Source organism: Gobio gobio (genome assembly GCF_949357685.1).
Source record: "Gobio gobio genome assembly, chromosome: 17".
Lineage (NCBI taxonomy): Eukaryota > Metazoa > Chordata > Actinopteri > Cypriniformes > Gobionidae > Gobio > Gobio gobio.
This window is the reverse complement of record NC_137110.1, coordinates 14,791,658-14,812,742: the sequence shown is the minus strand read 5'-3', so window position 1 is coordinate 14,812,742 and position 21,085 is coordinate 14,791,658. Positions and strand designations below refer to the sequence as shown.

Genomic DNA, 21,085 nt, shown 5'->3' with positions numbered 1-21,085 from the left:
CAGAGTGACACAAAACGGTGAAAAGTCCCAGTGCTCATGCTGGTGATTGGTGAAATAGCACACATTCGAGGACTGTAATTATTAGCAAAGAACATGTCTGTGTTAATTCGTAATAACGTGCATTGCCATAATGTTAATCTCATCCTGGGTACAGTAGGCTATGCAAACCTCCTCTTCCTCTCTCATCTCCATCCCCTTCTCTCAGTCTACTTATTGACCTGTTTATCTTCCCTTCCCAATGCTGAGCTTTAATTTGATACAGTCTATGCATACTGATTATTTCTGTCGGCCGTTTGAAACTTCTATCATAGAACAGCTGTCTAGTTTAGCTACATCTTATCTCACGCTGTGTGACCGTTAACAGAATCGCGTCGTGAAGCATAAAGCCCGCCTTTGACATTTTGACATTGACGAGCGGTGTTGGTCCGCTGAAGCAACTCAGGTGAGAAGGTCGGTTAGGCTATCTATCGTGGCGATGTGCAATATCCTTGCAGCACTAAAGTAGAGTTAATATTAGCCAATTATTTCACAACCTTCATATTTGAAAAATTACTTTGCCACAAGTCTACTTACCGAACAACCAGCACTAAGCAAACGCAGCATTGAATGACAACGTTACTTTTAGACAACAGCAGCACCTATTGGATACTTTTAGGTACTGCTGTGGACTGTGAAGACTGGACTTGAACTTGAACTTGAAAAGTTCGAGATGGTCAAGTGCATCCTGTTCAACAACATCGTGAGTTATAGCATTTACGGGATGTTGACAGACACATGTGGTTCCTGCTCACTATCAATTACCATTAAAAATGATTTACCGTTTGCTGGTGCGTGGTAAGCGTTCAAAAATCACTAGATTTGCCTTTACATTTGTATAGCTTGAGGGGAATATGATGCTACTTTAAACCAAGTGCTAGAGGGCTATCAAGGTTACTAACAATGAGGACTAAAACATGGAGATGCGATTTCATTATTTGGGGAGGGGGTTGGGAGACCGGGAAGTAACTGGCCGCCCTTGTCCGCCATTTTGACTCAAGTTTTCTCAAAGCTTCAAGAGAAGCGCAAGCCTGGATTTTGAGCCTGAATGGGGGTCGTTTCATAGCCATCTACTATTACTTTCGGCTTTTCTAGCAAAAAAACAAATGACCGCCAGGGGGCGGTGGGTGGCAAAACTTTCGAGCAGACAAAGATGGCGGTACGGAAGAAAGACGGCGGCCCGAATGTAAAATATTTCGAAGCGTCTGATACCGTCTCGCAGTTCGACAATGTCCGGGTTTGGCTGGGCAAGAATTATAAAAAGGTACCATTCGTTTATTTGTAACCAGCACGAACGGTCATTGAGTTATTTGTGCAGGAAAGGACAGAGTCGATGCGGGTAGGCAGAAAGGAGAGGGGAGGGCAGGAAAGGAGATGGAGAGAAATCCAGCTGTTTAAAATCCAGTCTGACGCGTCTCAGACAATAGAAGATGCTGCATGCGCGTCTTGAGAAAAGTCTTAAGACATACAAAAGAATCGGCTTCATCTCCAATATCTGATGTCGTTTCTACATCTCTGGATAGACATTAGACCTTATCTATTAGGTTTTTATGAATGGCCTTTCTCTTTTATTCAAGGAAAGGCCAGCTCGTGTAACGGGGCTGCGGTATTGGCAGCGCAACTGCGTGAATCCAGATGTGCAGCCAAACCTCGCGCGCTGTGCATATAAAAAACAGCAATGTGATACAGACGATGAGAAATTCACACTCGGATGTGATGAATATTTTTTCTCTCAACAATTTACACTTGGAAATTACTTGATACGATAAAACAATGTGTGGAATTCGACTATTGTGTGCAATGAAATCTATTTTCCCGCTAATAAAACACCTCAGTGGCAAATGGGGTAAAGAAAGAAATTCCTTACAAATAAAACGTCTCATATAATCTTGTTTAAAGCAAACCTAATTTTAATGCATTTACACAGGAATTAACATTGCATCAATAATTTTATGAAATTAAGGTTACAATATAGAAACAATTTTATTAGATAAATGAATGAAAAAATTTAGATTTCTAAATACAAATATGAAACTTATTTATAAAAAAATGTGCAGTCATGACAGCGTTTGAGGATGTGTTGATGTTCTGTCTAGCATCCTTCACATTTATGTCATTTAAAGGTACTGATAACTTTAAATTAGTCTTGTGATGAATCTAGATGTTACAGTTATGTGTGGAGAAAAGCTGACAGACCAAGCATGTCCATGTGTTTTAGATCAATGACTTCGTACAGAAAATGTATTTATTTTTCATTTTTCTCATTTATTTCATTTCATGAATTGTATTATCAGCATTCAATTTGAGTAAAAGTTTGAATTAACAGTTTGAATTTGAACCCCACTGTATACGTGATACAATATAATGATTGCAATGGTCACAAAATGTACACAATATAATTGCCCAAATATTGACTGATTAATCTGCCTGGTTGATGTATTACTCTGTGACTAATCCATATATGTTCCTTTTATTATGGTGTCTAGCTCCTAAAACTTCATGTTATTTCTAGTATATTCAAGCAGAGCCCCCCACCAATAAATCTTTGTCGAGTCTGGTGGTTCAGCTGCTTCAGTTTCAGGAGGAAGTGTTTGGCCGACATGTCAGCAACCCTCCCCTCACTAAACTACCGGTACTCACTCAAGCCTTCTTTTATAATAGTATTGAATTGAATGCATTAAAGTAATCAGTGCACCATGTAGAGTTCTGATGAGGCTCTCTTCTCGCCCGTAGATGAAGTGTTTTTTGGATTTCAAATCTGGAGGAGCTCTGTGTCATATTTTGGCTGCCGCCTACAAGTTCAAGAGTGATCAAGGATGGTAATGGTCCTCTCTTAATTGACACTATAATCATGTAAATTAATAATGAAAATGAAAAATTATATTTGTTTATATATATATATCACATTTTCAGATTCTGCAAGCGGTTCACATGCTTTTCTTGCAACTGTATATATATAAATAAATAAATATATATATATATATATATATATATATATATATATATATATATAAAGGTATATATATATATATAAGGTATTCAAGCGGTTCACATACTTTTTCTTGCAACTGTATATACAGTTGCAAGAAAAAGTATGTGAACCGCTTGCAGAATCTGAAAATGTGACTAATTTTAACTAAATAAGAGAGATCATACAAAATGCATGTTATTTTTTTATTTAGTACTGTCCTGAATAAGATGTTTTACATAAAATATGTTTACCTTTAGTAGTCCACAAGACAAAAAAATAGCTGAATTTATTAAAATGACCTTGTTCAAAAGTTTATGAACCATTGATTCTTAAAACTGTGTGTCGTTCCCTGGATGATGTCATGATCAGTTAAACTACCCAATGTTCTTCAGAAAAATCCTCCAGATCCTGCAAATTATTCAGTTTTTGCATATTTGAACCCTTTTTCCATCAGTGACTGTATCATTTTGAGATCTATCTTTTCACACTGAGGACAATTGAGGGACTCAAACATAACTAATAAAAAAGGTTCAAACATTCACTGATGCTCCAGAAGGAAACACCATTCATCAAGGTCAATTGTACTTAATTTGTCTTCCCAGAAACATTTAAGTATCTTCCGTTGTTTCCAAAGGCAGTACAAAATGACTACATGAAAAAAAAACAATTATATTTAAACAAAATAAAATAAAAAAAGTGGACATCTTCATCCTTCAAAAGTTTTCGCCCCCCTGGCTCTTAATGTTTCGTGTTTCCTACTTGAGCATCAGTGAATGTTTGAACCTTTTTTAATAGTGTTTGAGTTCCTCAATTGTCCTCAGTGTGAAAAGATGGATCTCAAAATCATACAGTCACTGCTGGAGTGGGTTCAAATATGCAAAAGATGCTGGAAAACTGAATAATTTGCAGGACCTGGAGGATTTTTCTGAAGAACATTGGGCAGTTTAACTGATCAGGACAAACAAGAGACTCATGAACAACCATCACAAAACAAAAAAACAGCCGTGGATCATCCAGGGAACGACACAGTGTTAAGAATCAATGGTTCATAAACTTTTGAACATGGTCATTTTAATAAATTCAGCAATATTTTTGTCTTGTGGACTATCAAATATCTTATTCAGGACAGCACTAAATAAAAAACAAAACATTTTGTATGATCTCTCTTTTGTTAAAATTATTCACATTTTCACAGATTCTGCAAGCAGTTCACATACTTTTTCTTGCAACTGAATATTATGCCTGTAATGTTTTAAAGCTTTACCATAGAGCAAGTATAGAAATGTCAGTACTATTATTATAGTATGCTGTTTTTCCAAATGAAAAAGAAAACCAACAAAATATTTTAGAATTTTATTTTAGAATGATTGTAAATTGGTACTTCCATGACAAACTATCCTCAGCCACTTCAGGATATAGATAGGATGTCGTAAAATGTATTCATCATGTGGACTACCAAAGTATCTATTCGTTTAACATGTATCTTTGCCACTTATTTGAGTGGCTTAATCAGTTGCTGTATAATTTCTCTGACACTTAACCTTATGACACACTCACCAAGAGAGTTGTGATTCGCCTCCCTCGTGCTGTGAATTGGTCCTTATGCTCCTGAATAGATTCTGCATGACATTTTTATGTTGCTGCATTTGAACTTTCTATTAGTGTAATAATCCTGTGGTGTTAAAGTACTTACCAGTGACGCATAAAGTGCCACTTCAATGATTATGGATCAAAAACCTAATTAATACTCATTAGCTGTTCACTTTTGTATCCATCAGGAGGAGATTTGACTTCCAGAACCCTTCGAGAATGGACCGCAATGTAGAAATGTTCATGACTATAGAAAAGTCTTTGGTACAGGTGTGTATCAAACGCACAATTTCACACACATCAGATGAACATTTACTTGCAGTCATCAAATGTTCGGATTTATTAGTGTGTGCATATGCAAGATGAAATATTGAATAATGATGTGTTTTTCCTTTGTAGAATAACTGTTTGTCCCGACCTGTGATTTACCTGAGTTCAGAGATAGAGCCCAAGCTACTAGGAAAACTGAAGGATATCATCAAACGACACCAGGTACTTCCAAAAAAGTTATGGCTGAATAATATATTTTTAAAAATATATATTTATTTTATTTTAGTATTTTATTTTTGCTTTTTATAATATCCAATATGTATATAAATACATATTATAAAAAAAATACATATTGTACCCTGGAAAATATATGTACCCTGAAATACCTTAAAAGATAAGGTATTAAACTAACCTACTTACACAGCTTTATTTAGCTTTATGTCGCTTAAGTTTAAATTTGCATGATTTATAAAATCATTGTAAATTTTATGATTTTTCAATTAAGTAATTGTAAAATATTTTTTATTATATATATTATATACAATATTTTATATATCGGACAGTCCATATTTCAATTCCATATTTCTTTGAAGTCAGTCAGGATCAAGAAATGACTCCATCTTATTAGACATGTATGTGTGTGTTTGTAGGGGTCTGTGACTGAAGATAAGCTTTCTAGCTCTCATGTAGTGGTACCTATTCCTGCCAGTCTGGAGGACGGTATGTTTTGCTGTGTGTTGTTCATAGTGTAAAAATATATATTCACACACATGTGTAGGGTACAACGGGGCTAAACATCCCTCTAGGGTAAAATGTTCTCTCAAAATTAATTTAAAAGGCTTCCCTGTCAAGGCGTTTAGCCCCTTTGTACCCCTCCATTTAATTTTAATTAATTTAAAAAGAAGAATGGTTTTCTGTAGTAATATTATGGTTGGTATGTGTGTGGTTTTCAGAAGAGTGGGTCCGTCCTGTAATGAAAAGAGACAAACAGATGCTGCTACACTGGGGCTACTGGCCTGATAGGTAAACACACACACACACACACACACACACACAGTTCAGGTGTGTATGTGAATGCAGGATTAATATGCTGTGTTCATGATGCAGTTATGACACATGGATCTCAGCCAGTGAGGTGGAGGCTGCTGTGGAGGATCCGCCCACTGCTGAGAAACCCAGGAAGGTTAGAACCCCCACCTTACCTCTCTCCATCTGTCTCCGATCCTTTACCTCTCTTTTTCTTTGTCTCTTTTGTCTTGCGCATGCTCTCTCTACCTTTCATGTTTTTTATTAAACCACTGATTAGCTGATGGTTATCTGAGAAATCAAATCATTTATCACCTGACTACAAGTTTATGTGTTTGTGTCTGTAGGTTCATGCCAAGTGGATTCTGGACCTGGATCAGTTTAACGAGTGGATGAATGAGGAAGACTATGAGGTGGGAGAGGGAGGACCGAGGAGGAAGAGGATTTCAGCGAAGACTCTCACAGATGAAGTAAGCACTCCAGATGAAAGGAGGGATAAAAAACCCAGCAGTGCCAAAAAGAGGAAACGCTCCCCGTCTCCATCTCCCACCCCTCCACCACAGGAGAGCAAGAAGAAAAACACCAAGAAAGGGTATTTTTTATTACTGAATCTTAAACTATTGATTCTCATGAAACTGTGATATTTGTTTCAGAGAATTTCTAAAATTATTATTTTTTTAATTTATTTAAATGTATGAATTATATTAAATTATATTTCCACATCACAGGCCCAAAGTACCAGGGCCGTATCCGCCATAGGAGGAAGTGTCACCCCCAATATTCAGATTACTGGCTAGCAAATGAGGATTTCAATGGATTCCTAAACTTTTACCCCTAATCTTAAATATGTGCTTACTGCCTTGCAAAGTATTTAATATATAATTGATATTAAACTTTGATATACTTTCCATTTTAACATAGAAAACAATTGATGACAATTCTGCCAGTATAATTCAGATTCAGTGTGTGTGTGTGTATGTATATGGATATAAATTTGCATGTATGTACTGTATATATATTTATATAATTTATATTATATATAAAAATAAACATTATAACATATATATATATATATATATATATATATATATATATATATATATATATATATATAATATTATTTCAAAAATTCTTAAATATATACATGCATGTGTGTGTATTTATATATAAATAATAATTATACACAGTAAACACAAACTGGATGCGATTAATCGCAATTAATTGTTTTACAGCACTAATATATTTTATATATTCAATTAAATATCTAAACACATTTTTCAAGACATGTTACATACAGAATATTTTGAAACATAATGACAAAATATTAAGAAGAAATAATTTCAGAAAGATAAAAACGGGGCATCTAAATAAAGATTCAGTATTTTGTCACAAAACGCATAAAGTGTTTAAAAACAGTAAAAGCATTATATTTTAATTTCAATAAAAGTAAAATACAGGAAGAATGTATATATATATTTTTTTTAAATACGTTTTTGTGCTATATATGTTTTATTTTGGGGGGGTGGGGTGGCAGTACACAGAAAACACACAAAACAAATATAAGTCTATGAAAATAATTTATTTAAGATCTGGCTTGTTATTTCTTGAAATCAATGGATGCATTGGAAGTGTAAAGATGACACTCTCTGTGTCTTTGTATGGACCTGTGTGTTTGTGTTCTCAGACCCACTACACCCTACACTAAGTCCAAAAGAGGACAGAGAGAGGAAGAACAGGAAGACCTGACTAAAGAGTTAGATGAACCCTCACCTGTGCCTGCAGTGGAGGAAGCTACACTACCTAAAACAGGTAAATTCACACACATTGTTTTACCTAACAATTTAGTCTATATTGTGTATAATCATGATATTTGTGTGTGTAGTGACTAAGAAGGACTCAGATTCTACTCCAGTGAAAGGAGGAACTATGACTGACCTGGGTATGTCTCTACAGTAGTTTCTATCTCTAACACACCTACCACTCCGTCTAACCGAAAGGTGAAGTGTGTTTTCTGTGCCATTAATGGCATCAAGTCGAATTGCAAAAATAAAGTATGTCACCAAACAGTGTTGGGCTGGGATAGAAGGAAGCAATTTAATGACACATGAAAAACACACTTCAGCTTTCTGTGCTAATTGATTTTTTTGTACCATAAAGTAAAAGTGTATGTGGAAAAAAAAATTTTCTTCTGCTATCACACCTAGATGAGCAAGAGGATGAATCAATGGAGACTGTTGGAAAGGTATAAAAGCAATCATATGAACCACGTTTCACAGTTTGTATGCTCACAAGTTCAGTTTCACAGATCTGTGTGTTATTTTGTATATATATACTGCTAGATCTGAGACCAAAGAATAAACATGCTTCTATTTTGATTTATTTTCATTTAATGGAAAATCCTTTTTTATTACGTAATACTTTTAAATACGTTTACATCCCACTGTTTTTCATGAGCAGCATTCATGGTTAGCTTTACGTTTGTGTGTTTCTAGGAGGAAGAAGAAGGTTCTCCGAGTGTGAAAGGAGAACCGGTGAAGGGATCAGATCTTCATGAGGATAATGTCACTGAACAGACCCATCATATCATTATCCCTAGCTATGCTGCTTGGTTTGACTATAACAGGTACTGCGACTACACACAACTTTGAAACGTATTCTCGTATTAATTTGTATTAATTCTGTTTTGTCATGATAGAAAAATCAAGAGTCACAACAAAGTCAGAATGTAACAGTCTTTTTCTGTCTCTTTTAGTGTCCATGCTATAGAGCGCAGAGCACTACCCGAGTTTTTCAATGGGAAGAACAAGTCAAAGACTCCTGAAATGTAAGAATATCTGTTGGTGAACATATACACAAAGATTGATCTTTTGACCTTTCTTTAAAGTGCCCTTATTATGGTATTTTAAACATTCCTAATTTTGTTTTTGGAGGTCTCCTACAACAGGTTTACATGCATCCAAGGTCAAAAAATACTTTCATTTTCTTATAATATACATTGCACTTCTTTTCTCACAGTATCTGAAATGGCTCGATAAAGGATTCAGTCTCTAAACCGCTCCTTTCCAAGAGCGCCTTCCATTTTGACAACTCGACATGTTGCTACAATATGTTCCTTCTCAGCTACAACTACAGTGTTTGAGGGTCGGGTCAAATTACTAAGTAGTAGACATTGTTTGCGGGCAGCCAATGCAGACCAATATGCAAATTTGTTACAAACCTACGTAGATATGTTATGGAAGTGCGACTGGAATTACTGACGACTCGTTTTAGCAGTTCAGAATCTATTCTTTCTTTTAGGAGACAATAACTTTACTTGTTTTACTTGTTTACTTGTTACTTGTACCAGCTTTAAAACGTTGCAGAGCTTTTACATTCACAAATAGCTATATTACATACTAAATGAAAGATAATATAAAAAGTATAATGGGGCACTTTAATTGGCTTTATCCACCCCCTTTCATCTTCACTCTTTGCTGTGTTACAGTTATCTGGCGTACCGTAACTTCATGATAGACACGTACAGACTGAACCCACAGGAGTATTTGACCTCCACAGCTTGCCGTAGAAACCTGGCTGGAGATGTTTGTGCCATTATGAGGTCTGGGAAAAGAATTACATCTCTAAAATTCCTATATGTTTATATTGTATATGCATTGTTTATATTATATATGAAAGGCTTTTTGACTTTGATGAATTTTGACTGTGAAAGTGTGTGTGTGTAAACAGAGTCCATGCGTTTCTGGAACAGTGGGGCTTGATTAACTATCAGGTGGATTCAGAGAGTCGGCCCACTCCCATGGGGCCTCCACCCACCTCACACTTTCACGTACTGGCAGATACTCCATCAAGTCTGGTACCACTACAGCCTAAAGCATCCCAGGTAAAATAAAACATACATGTATTCTTGCTGGAGGTGTCATCCACACAAAATGTGGAATTCTGATTATTTCTTAGATTACTTATTTTTGTTTTCTTTCTTTTCTGTGACAGCCCTTGAAAACACTTCCCATGTAAATTGTTGTCTATATTCACTTGATTGGTTATCGAAGCTCTATTCTTCTCTTCATTCCCTCTAGACTTCATCTTCTCAACAGATGCTCTCATTCCCTGACAAAGTGAAGGACAAACCTGCCGACTTACAGAACTTTGGGTTGAGGACAGATGTGTACAGTAAGAAGAGCGGCCCAGTTAAAGTAAGAGGCGCCCATTAAATATCACACATGGTGCAGAGAGTGTGAGAATGTGTGAGGTTGTGATCAATGTGTGAAAGATTAAGGACTTTCTTTTGTCGTTGCACAGAATAAAAATGCTGCCAGTGCCACTCGGGAATGGACGGACCAGGAGACGTTGCTACTGCTGGAGGTACTGTATATATATCTGAGGCCACTAGACAAAATGTTTTTGTTACAGTGTAAAATTCTGATAAATTTAATGCAAATCTTACTGACCCTAAACTTGTGTAGTGTTGACTTGACTTCTGCTCTTTTACACACTCATGATTCCTGTTTGTTCTCAGGGTCTAGAGATGTATAAAGATGACTGGAATAAAGTATCGGAGCACGTGGGCAGCCGTACACAGGATGAGTGCATTCTCCACTTCCTGCGTCTACCGATTGAAGACCCCTACCTGGAGGATAGCTCCTCCTCCCTGGGCCCGCTAGCCTATCAGCCGATTCCGTTTAGTCAAGCGGGAAACCCTGTCATGAGCACTGTGGCGTTCCTGGCCTCTGTGGTTGACCCTCGAGTGGCTTCAGCTGCAGCTAAGTCTGCTCTTGGTGAGGAGTTACACTATTAAAGGGATCGAACAAAGTGAACAAAAATTAAAACCATTATATACTTACCCTTGAAATGACTGTAACTGTATACAACAAAAGTGAATAGAGTTCATAAAATCTTGTATTTTTCTACATAAACATCATGCTTCTCTTCTCTTTCTCAGAGGAGTTCTCTCGTATGAAGGAAGAGGTACCAGCTGCGTTGGTGGAGGCTCATGTGCGTCGAGTGGAGGAAGCGGCCAGAGCAAGCGGAAGGCAAGACCCCCTCTACGGCCTGGAGGGCAGCGGCATCGCAGGAACCGGTCTTGAAGATTCTGACAAACCTGGTAAGTGAACATACACATTTTCACTTATTTTCCCTAAAGTAAATGGAGAGAGAAACTAACTGTGTATGTTTGTTTTTTAGCTGAGGATGGAAATGAGGAGAATAAAAGCAATGATGGTCAGTCCAGCCAAGATAAGAGAGAAAATAAGGTGTGTACAGACAAAATATGTACAGTGGAGTCCAAACACCTGAGACTGCATTGAAAATTTTGGATTAAAAATCTGATATATATATAGAGATAACTTTTTTTATAATATATTTTAAAATGTAATTATTATTAGTAGTATTTATTAAGTGATGGAATTTTCAGCATCATTACTATAGTCTTCATTGTCACATGATCCTTGAGAAATCATAATATGCTGATTTGCTGTTCAAGAAATATTTCTCGTTATTATCATCAATGTTGAAAACAGTTGTGCTGCTTAATATATCTGTGGAAACAGCATTTATTTGAAAGAGAAATCCTTTGTAAAATTGTAAATATCTTGTCACTTTTGATCAACTTGGTGTATCCTTGTTGATAAAAGTATTAATTTCTCTGACCCAAAACTTTTAAATAGTACTGTGTGATTTGAAAAATTGTTAATGAATATATCTGGATTCAATTATACAAATGAAATAGCTGTCTCAGATATTTCAGCTTTCAGTTTAAATGAGATTTTTTATATTTTCTAAATATTAACAAATTAATCTCCTGTGTCTGTAAAATTTTAGGAGAGCAAAGATGGACCCAGTGAGGAGGAAGAAAAACAAGGAGAGAACGGCAAGAAAGAGGAAGAGAGAGTGAGAGAAGGGGAGACCGAGAGAGAGACAGAGAAAACAGACTCAGAAATGGGTGTGTTTACAGCAATAACATATATGTCAAAGATAAAAGTCCAGTAGAATAAAAAAAGGACTTAAAAGAAGACATAAAAGGTTAAAATATGCAGATGTTTAGTGTGATACAGATACACTAATGCAGTATTAGAGACAGAGGTGAAGTTACTTACCTGAACTCTGATCTCTGCAGCCGATGGCGAGAAGGAGAAAGAACGGAAGGAGGGACCAGAAGAGGGTCAGAGGGATGTAGAGAGTGAAGGAGAGAAGAAGGCAAAGGTGGAGAGAGAAGTTGGAGAGGGAAACCTGGCCACTGCTGCTGCATCGGCGCTTGCTGCTGCTGCCGTGAAAGCTAAGGTGCGTGAAAAGGTGACATAGTGAGAAAACAAACCGATTTCCTGCAAATTAAACGCTAAGTGCTGCATTCTTTGATTTCTTTCTTTTCAGCACTTGGCTGCAGTGGAGGAGAGGAAGATCAAGTCTCTGGTGGCTCTGCTGGTGGAGACCCAGATGAAGAAACTGGAGATCAAACTCAGACACTTTGAAGAGTTGGAGACCATCATGGACAGAGAAAGAGAGGCGGTAAGGCCACATGGGTAATGTAGTTTTTGTTTAACAATGAAGCATATTTACTTTCAGTGGTTTGTCAGGTTCATTAAAGGGGTGATGAATTGAGAAATCAACTTTCGCTTTGATATATAAAAATTCATTGTGATATAAGAATATCCTGTAAGTTTCAGAGCTGAAAACGTCCTTGTTAGTCAAAGAAAAGCTTTTATTGACACCAGGCCCAGAAAACGAGAGATCTCAGAATATGTCGACCACTGACGTCATAGAATGCAGAAGCACCGCCTCATGCCCGGCCACCGACTCATGGAGCTAAACGGGTCGCGCAACCGAGCAATAAACATGCCGGTTCCAGCTCACATGCGTAAGACATTGCGTGTTTGTTCGCTTCATTTCACCGCAGAATCGATTGTAAACAAGATACAGGTCGAGACTGGATTTGCAGACATATTGAGATAAAAACACAATGCTGTGCCTTCTATATTGGATCCGACATGAACGGTGCAACAGACTGATGTTAGTAAAACATGTTTTTTTATATGTGTTAGTATTGCATTGTTACAGATCGTTTGATATCTATTGATTACATACCTTAGCACGCTGTCACGGGCTGGAGAAGGTGTTATTGGTTAATTCGTGATCAGACTCGGACTTGTAACGCCAGTGCTCGCAAAGCCCAACGTCCAGGGGCTATGTGCTTTTCAGATGGGCTACCAAAACGTATCACAGGCCTGCCGACGGGCTATCTTAAATAGTGAAATAACATTCCTTTCTTACACGCACGTGTGTGTGTGTATGGTTCGCGGTTATATTCACTGATCGGGTGGGCCAAGTAATACAAAAATAACATTCCAATCAATCGCGGGCGGATGAGAGATGAATCATTGTGTTTGTTTGATAAAGGCATTTTGCGAGCCCTGTAAGCGTTTCCCCAGACGCTTTCAAAATAATCCCCACATCGACTGAGGGGAGCTGAAGCTCATTAAAAATGCAAATCTTATCCAATCGTAGCTGTGGGCGTTTACTTCCAAGTCTTCAGTGCGGCACACCCATCAAAACCGACCGTTTCTTCAGAGAGCCTCAAACCCATGGCAGAAAATAGCCTATTACTTATTCATTATGATGTTTTTGAATGTAAAAACCACGCAAACGTCATAAGTTGACCTCAGACAACAATATAAAAAAAAAAGCCAGTTCATGACACCTTTGAATTATAGCAAATATTTTGTAGATCTGTTGCCTAAAATAACAACTCAAAGTAATTTATACAAAACCTGTATGATTTTATTTCTTCCATGCACTTGAAAAAAAAAAAATAAGTATTAGAACATTTTAATAACTATTATAATTTAATAATTGTTAATTACATTTATTTTTTAATTTTCTATCAGGTTTTTTGGTAACACTACTTAAAGCCTTTATGTATAATGTATTATACATGTATTCATAATGTACATTAATTGTAGCCAAAGTTTAAATTCATTATAATATTTTGCAGACTTCATTATAATATTCGAAATTGGTTGTTTGTCATGTGTTTTAATGCATTATACTTTCTAAAGGCTTGAAATGCACAAAATGCAGAAATGTTCAGGCTGATCTTACAAAAAAATATCAATACAAAAAAAATCGCACTGTGACCAGGGGCTGTCTAGCTCCAAAAGTGATTCAAATGATTTTTGCACTATATTACAAGCAGTGGCATGCACAGGGGGGGACAGAGGGAGGTTTGAGCGCGGAAGTGCCATTTTTGTTTGTATTACAATGTGCAATTTCTAACCTGCTTCTCCTGCATCTTATTCTTCTGTAATCCAGAATGGCAGTACAGCTGAAAGGTTTGTTTGAGCTGTGCCGTTTACTTTACAGGTGTGAATTTTCTTTTCCTTCAGCTGGAGGCTTATTTGTTTTTTTGTTATTAAAAAACAAACAAGCAAGCAAGCAAGCCCAACCCAGATGAGAAAAAGTTACTTTTCATAAAAAGTAACTAAGTAAGACACTTAGCTACTTTTGTAGGGAGTAACGCAATATTGTAATGCATTACTTTTAAAAGTAACTTTCCAGAACACTGGTCATTATTCACCGAAATTCTTCATATTTTTAGAAAACTGTTCCTTTAATTAGAAATTAATATGCATATATTTATATTATGTTCCTAGTTGGAGTATCAGAGGCAGCAGCTTCTTGCTGATCGTCAGTCGTTTCATATGGAGCAGTTGAAGTATGCAGAGATGAGAGCCAGACAGCAACACTTCCAGCAGATCCAACACCAGCAGCATAGCAACCAGCCTGGCAATCAGTCTGGCAGCGCTACATCTGTACCCCACCAACCTGTGGCTAATGTCTCTGTCCCGCCCCCAACACCAAGCCCCGCTCCCGTGACCGCCTCTAATGCCCACAATGAAGCTCCTCCACCTGCCTCTCACAGTTCTCCCCCGACCAACGCACAGGCTGCAGCAGCGCACGGTAATGACATAGAAACCTACACATGTACACACGCTATGAAGTTGATACACTGTTATATATACATTACCTGTGCAGTAGGGGTGTACATACACCATTGTTCAAAAGTCTGGGGTTGATAATATTTTGTTTAAGTTTTTGAAAAAAATCCTCTAATGCTCTCCAGGCTTGCATTTATTTGGACAAAAATACAATAAAAACAGTAATATTGTGAAATATTACAATTTAAAATAACTGTTTTCTATTTTAATATATTTTATACTTAATATTATTCCAGTGATGGCAAAGCTGAATTTTCAGCATCATTACTGCAGTCTCCGGTGTCACATGATCCTTCAGAAATCATTCTAATATGCTGATTTGCTCTCCATAAAACATTTCTTATTTTTATCAATGTTGAAAACAATTATGCTGCTTAATATGTTGTGGAAACCGTGATACATTTATGCAATTTTGATGAGTATAAAAAGAACAGCATTTATTTGTAGAACTTTTTGCAACAATGTAAAACACTTTGCTTTAACTTTTGATCAATTTAATGTGTCCTTGCTGAATTAAAGTATTCTTTAAAAAAAAAAAAAAAAAAGTAAAACTTTTGAACTGTAGTGTTGGAGTAACAGTTTAGGACCCAGGACCAGTAGTGAAAAATGAAGACCAAGAGTCAGGAGTTAGATTAATTAAAGAAAAAATTACTGAAGAATAGTTTGCAGTTTCATGAGCAGAAGCCAGCTTCAAGTCTCACAAGGAGTTCGTAGACCGCACTCCCTCTCTACCAGCCTCTCGTACATTTCTCAACAGTTATACTCTTTCATGGTCTAGCCACGTCATTAGATGATTCTGATTGGATCAGAGAAAATTAACAGTCATGATACATTTCCACACATTTAATCAGTTAATCAGGTTCACGTGTCCATAGATCACTTGTTGACGCTTTCACCCCAGAATTAGGCACGTAGTGACCTTCCAGGTCTGGAGCTAAGTGAGCAAGCACTGTTACTGCACTCTTGTCAGGTTAGGGGTGTGTGTTGCCTCCAAAATCCAAACCCACACATGACTGAAATCAAGTGTTTAGCGACACATCACACATCCCTACGACAGACCCTCAGTCACCACTCAGAGACCAAATACAAACTTTAGAAAACATAAAGGAAGAAACAATCAGTGGTTCTCTTGATATAAGCAAAAATATAACTGGAAAGAATCATTAAAAATCATTATAATAATATAGGAGGATAAATATTAAGGCTTTGATTATAAATTTAATTAGGATATATACAATTATATTGAAGCGGCAGTGGTTTTCAGAATAGTGTATCCACCTTTCATTAGTGTATTTGCTGAATGATCATCATGAAATATGATATTTGGTCTTTTACAATAGTTTTTTTTGTTTGTTAGAAATGTTTATTGAAATCAGATTAAATATAATTATATATATATATATATATATTTTTTTTTTATTCTGTCACATTGTGTTTGTTTATTTTCCATTTTGTCAGGTGTAAATGTACTTTTATATTTTTGTATTAATTATACTAGTATTATTATTATTTTATTTTTATATATTTTATATTTATATTATTATTCATTTTAATGCTTATTAATGCTAATATATCTAGTCTCTAACTCAATCCCTCTAGCTAGCACCACCAACTGTCCAAAATTGCACTTTTGTTTATGCTAATAACTTTTGAACTGTGAGGGCTAGAAAGAAAATTATTTCCCCCATCTGATTCCGTGGCTCATGGCTTTTCTGTCATGTAAGGTTTTCTGCCATTTTTGTCCGATTTTCATCAAAATTGGCTCAGATCATCTTCAAACCCTGCTGGCAAAAAATGTATCAAAAGCTTTTTGATAAACCCAACAGTTCTCAAATAACATGTGAACTAATTCGACGAAGAACATGTCAAAATTGATGCAAGGCTATACTCCGCAACAGTTTAGAGTATTTTGACCAAACTTGTTACATGCATAGACAGAAAAAGAAATGGACACAGCGACCCCATAGACTTCACGGAGAAAAATCGAAGTCATGTAGAAGCACTCACTTCCTGATGGCTGAGCACAGCCTCAGACTGAGCTTGACGACGTAGATGTGACATGAGCAACCTGTCTGACAGTTGTAAGTCTTCTAGTAGTTGTGCAAAGTTGTTGAAATATTTTGTTCCGTTGCTTTTGGGTCTCTATGGTCTTCTCGACATGCTTCTCGGACTATATGCCTCCACGTCCCCCCCGATTGCCTCATAGACAGTAAAAGATTGCCTGCGTGCTTCTCCTCGGGTCTATACGGTACAGCGCGACAGAGTCGCGTGGTTATGACACAATCGTTAGCCTATTTTTTACAAAAATGGCTTCTACGGGGCGATAGTGTAAGATACAAGGTAAGGGAGCATTTTATACATTGTCGTGTTTGTTTAGAAATAAACAATGGACAAATGGAGTCTTTAAACGCCTCAGATGTAAAGATATGCGCTGTCAAAGTGAGGCTGAAATGAATGGGAGTCAATGGAATGCTAACAGCAGGTGATGGCTTGGTTAGCAATGGCTGCCCCTATGGAAGGTACGCTTTCCGGGGGCTGGATTACCCCCTTTGTTACATGTCATCAAAAGCATAACCTGAGGCTACGTGTTGCGTTTCGGCACAGTGCCACCTACTGGTCAGGAGATATAATTTTTTTTTGCTTATAACTTCTGAACAGTTTGCCCAAAAATCATAAAAATTAATTGTCTCTTTTGATTCAGTGCAGCATACGAGTCGAATGATACCCAATTTTCCCATATCGTCCATTTTGGTCGTCACCATTTAGAATTTTCACATAAAATGCTATATTTTTGCGAACGCATTAATGTATCTTTTCAAAACTCTGTATGTGTCATCACTCATCAGCACCATGCCCTGAAGGTACTCAAAAAGTTTTGAGTTTTGACTATTTTAATGAAACTAGTCTTTATAGATTCCTTTATAGAGTCATCCTGAGATACCAATTATGTCATATTCGGTCAAATTTGTCCGCCATTTTGAATTTCTTTGAAAATCGATTTTTTTTTTTTAAACTACGCTGGCAAACTGGCAAAAATTATTAAAAGCTTTTTGATTGACCAAACTTTTCTTGCATAACACATCAACAAATGTAATGGCATGGTGCCAACCAAGCTGATTCCGAGTTTGTAACTCTGCAACGCTTTTGCATATTGACACCAAACTTTTTATGTGTCATTGTCACATCACACTGATCACACCATTATAATTTGATAACAGTCCGACTATTGGTCAAAACTAATAAGCAATGAATTCATATTACTAATCATTCTATTAATGATTTTTCAGCTAGTTTGCATGAAATAATGAAGGTCTCAGTCATGCTTGTATAACTCATTGTACTTTTTTGTGCTTGGCCCCAATAATTGCTGAATTATATTTATACTAATATAATTGGTGTATGATTGTCTAATAGATTATTTGTTTTTCTCTTTTCCTCCAGATTCCAGCACTCCACTACCAGGGGATTCTCTCTATCCAAACGCCCCTGTGCCTCCACCACAGTAAAAGAGAGGGGGATTCCAGAGAAGAATATGAAGGAGATGAGATAGAAAGCAACAGATATAGAGATAAAGGGAGCGATATCTTCTTTTTTTGTCACTTTCATCATTTTTGGGAGAAAATGATATAAATGAATTTTTGCCAGCATCTTGAACATGACATGATTCAAAATAAATAGCTGAAGCTAAACACAGATAACCTTGAAAAAGACTGACAACCCCCCCCAGAAAAAAAGACCTTTGTTTGGACTTTTGGAAAGGTCTTAAACCCAAACCCCTGTTAACACGCAACAAAAGCACTCCTGACCCTAACAGCCTGCATCCAAGGACCAGGCACAAGGCTAAGTATTTCCTTGTCTGTCCTCCATTTTGAGTAACATCACTTAACTGTGAGTCGAACTACAGGATTCTGCACTCCAGAAGCATCTCAATGTACATTAGGTACTCACATGGAAACAAAAAAAACAAGAGAAAACCAAGAACAATTTGCACTTTCAGAATGTTTCCCGAATCGTACTTTTTGGAGGGATGAAGCATAAAGTCAAAATTAGTCCTGACTTGATGTTTTCTTTAATCAATGTTCTTTTTATCACTTTGTATTTGTTTAATAGAAGCACTCGATTTGGGGTAAGTCCGAAGAGAAACTTGACTTTGTAATCGTTACTTTATATGTGTGAGCGTGAATGTCGGTTTTACTTTTGGGACAATGTGAAAGCTTCAGTGGTTTGGCCTGTTTTTTTTTTTTTTTTTATGTACAATTTGTTTTTAGCATGAGAAAAAAAAGACGACAAATTAGTATTAAATCAGTTTACTTTGTATGAAGCATCTCTGACAACACGTACTGTAAACCTGGAACTCATGTCATCAATAATTGATGTTTGCATGTTATATTTTGGGGTATGTGTGCACGTCATCTGCCACAAAATATCATAAGTTACTCTACCTTTCTAACAGGTGAAAGTACTCCTGTTTCATTTACATCTCATTGCCATGCTTATGAGAATACGCAGCAGGGAATCACATTGGTTGTGTGTTGTATTTTAAAAAAAATACAAATGGAGTTTAATTAATAATTTTAGTGAGATCAAATCACACATTTTAGTATCCAGTGTTCATGCCAGAACCGAGATTTCGGTTCAGAGTGTGTGTGTGTGTGTGTGTGTGAGTGTGTGTGTGTGTGTGTGTGTGTGTGTGTGTGTGTGTGTGTGTGTGTGTGTGTGTGTGTGTGTGTGTGTGTGTGTGTGTGTGTGTGTGTGTGTGTGTGTGTGTGTGTGTGTGTGTGTGTGTGTGTGTGTGTGTGTGTGTGTGTGTGTGTGTGTGTGTGTGTGTGTGTGTGTGTGTGTGTGTATGGGTGTTTTAGTATCAGGCCAAACCCACAGAAAGTATTTACAACATGAAGGAAAACCGTTTTGTTTTGTTACAAATTAGTGGCAACTACCTGATGAGTAGAGACAAGGGATTTTAAAGTTACGTTTGCAGCTGTGGTCTGTGTATCTCATATCTTCATATTGTAACCGTCCTATTTTTGTATTTTTATATGTTTCTTTACACTATTACGAATGACGTTATCATATTATACATGTCTGTAATGTTTCCTTCTCTTTATGATTGTGGATGTTGTCGTATTATTGACATGTTCATGTGAAAGTGTCAGTTGTTTTATACGATTAAGCTGGACTCTGTGTGTGTGGGTGTGTGTGTGTGTGTGTGCGCGTGTGGTGGGCATGCACTCTATGATTTGCCACACATCTTTTTGTATGTATGTATGTTTGTTTGTTTTTAATTCTACATTCATTTGCTATGTTCCCAGATTACAAATGCTAGTGGTGATGGACATCAAGTCTGCCAATATCATAATCAACAAACATGAACACTCCCGCTGTGATCGTACCTGCAGTTTACATCCTCACACATGTATGTGAATGCACACGTATGCAGTAGTCCAACATGCAGTATTACTGACAGAACAGATTCACATCAACCTCACAGTTTTGCACGCCTCAACCAGTGTTGAATATCTCATTTGATCAATTTGCTCAGCTCTTTGGTCTTTGTCTTTTACATTTGTAGTGGTATAAGTAGTTGTCGGGTTTTGTTTGTTTTTTTTACATTTTGTTTATACTTTTTTTAATGGTGAAAGCTGGTAACCATTGAGATGTGTGTGAATGTTTGGCAACGTCCGGTTTGTCCTTTGAGGAGATGTAGCTGGAGCTGTCTAGCACCTGTTTGACTAAGAATGGATTAATTTTGGTTTCATAAATACTGAACGGTTGTGCACAATAAAAGGCATCATCAGTGATAAGAGCTGTGTGAAGTGTACTCAGTATATAAAACCATCTTATATTATGGATTAGAAGGATAGTTGAACATTTATCATGCTACAAATTTAAGTTATTACAGCTGTACAAAAAGAAGCTCTCAAGTCTATCCTGAATGTGCCAGATTTGAACTTGAAAAAAATTTATGGCAGAAACCAAGATTGGGGGAAAAAAGTAACTTTGTAGTACTTTGAAGAAGTAAAAGTAATGCATTCCTTTACTAGTTACTTGAAAAAAAGTGATCTGATTACGTAACCCCTTACGTGTCACACTGCTATTACAATAACTATTCAGTTTTAGTAATTGTTTGAATTCTATGAGAATAGGGAAGTCCACACCACAACTAACTATAACACAGGGGAACAATATAATTGAAAGAACTTTGTTT

General features: G+C 36.7%; 2 protein-coding genes across 2 annotated transcripts in view; one reads left to right on the top strand and one right to left on the bottom strand.

The window, feature by feature from the left end:
* chchd4b (coiled-coil-helix-coiled-coil-helix domain containing 4b) overlaps positions 1 to 21,085 on the bottom strand; it is a 616,826-nt gene that overhangs the window by 461,526 nt on the left and 134,215 nt on the right. The window lies entirely within an intron of this gene.
* Positions 1,178 to 20,677, top strand: smarcc2 (SWI/SNF related BAF chromatin remodeling complex subunit C2). The gene is made up of 26 exons (XM_079840414.1): positions 1,178 to 1,300; positions 2,549 to 2,668; positions 2,770 to 2,855; positions 4,786 to 4,867; positions 4,997 to 5,089; positions 5,518 to 5,587; positions 5,821 to 5,890; positions 5,975 to 6,050; positions 6,241 to 6,485; positions 7,578 to 7,702; positions 7,776 to 7,832; positions 8,098 to 8,135; positions 8,386 to 8,516; positions 8,646 to 8,717; positions 9,378 to 9,491; positions 9,620 to 9,773; positions 9,970 to 10,086; positions 10,193 to 10,255; positions 10,410 to 10,668; positions 10,833 to 10,994; positions 11,075 to 11,142; positions 11,711 to 11,831; positions 12,006 to 12,169; positions 12,260 to 12,394; positions 14,536 to 14,842; positions 18,322 to 20,677. The coding sequence occupies exons 1-26, from the start codon at positions 1,190 to 1,192 to the stop codon at positions 18,384 to 18,386; spliced, it is 3,105 nt and encodes a 1,034-aa protein (XP_079696540.1). The 5' UTR covers positions 1,178 to 1,189; the 3' UTR covers positions 18,387 to 20,677.

Bases quoted from the DNA above. Each gene is read 5' to 3' on its own strand.
- smarcc2 (XM_079840414.1), top strand. From the start codon at position 1,190: ATGGCGGTACGGAAGAAAGACGGCGGCCCGAATGTAAAATATTTCGAA. The intron at 2,669-2,769 runs GTACTCACTCAA...TCTCGCCCGTAG, and splicing joins CTCCCCTCACTAAACTACCG to ATGAAGTGTTTTTTGGATTT. The intron at 11,832-12,005 runs GTGTGTTTACAG...TGATCTCTGCAG, and splicing joins GAAAACAGACTCAGAAATGG to CCGATGGCGAGAAGGAGAAA.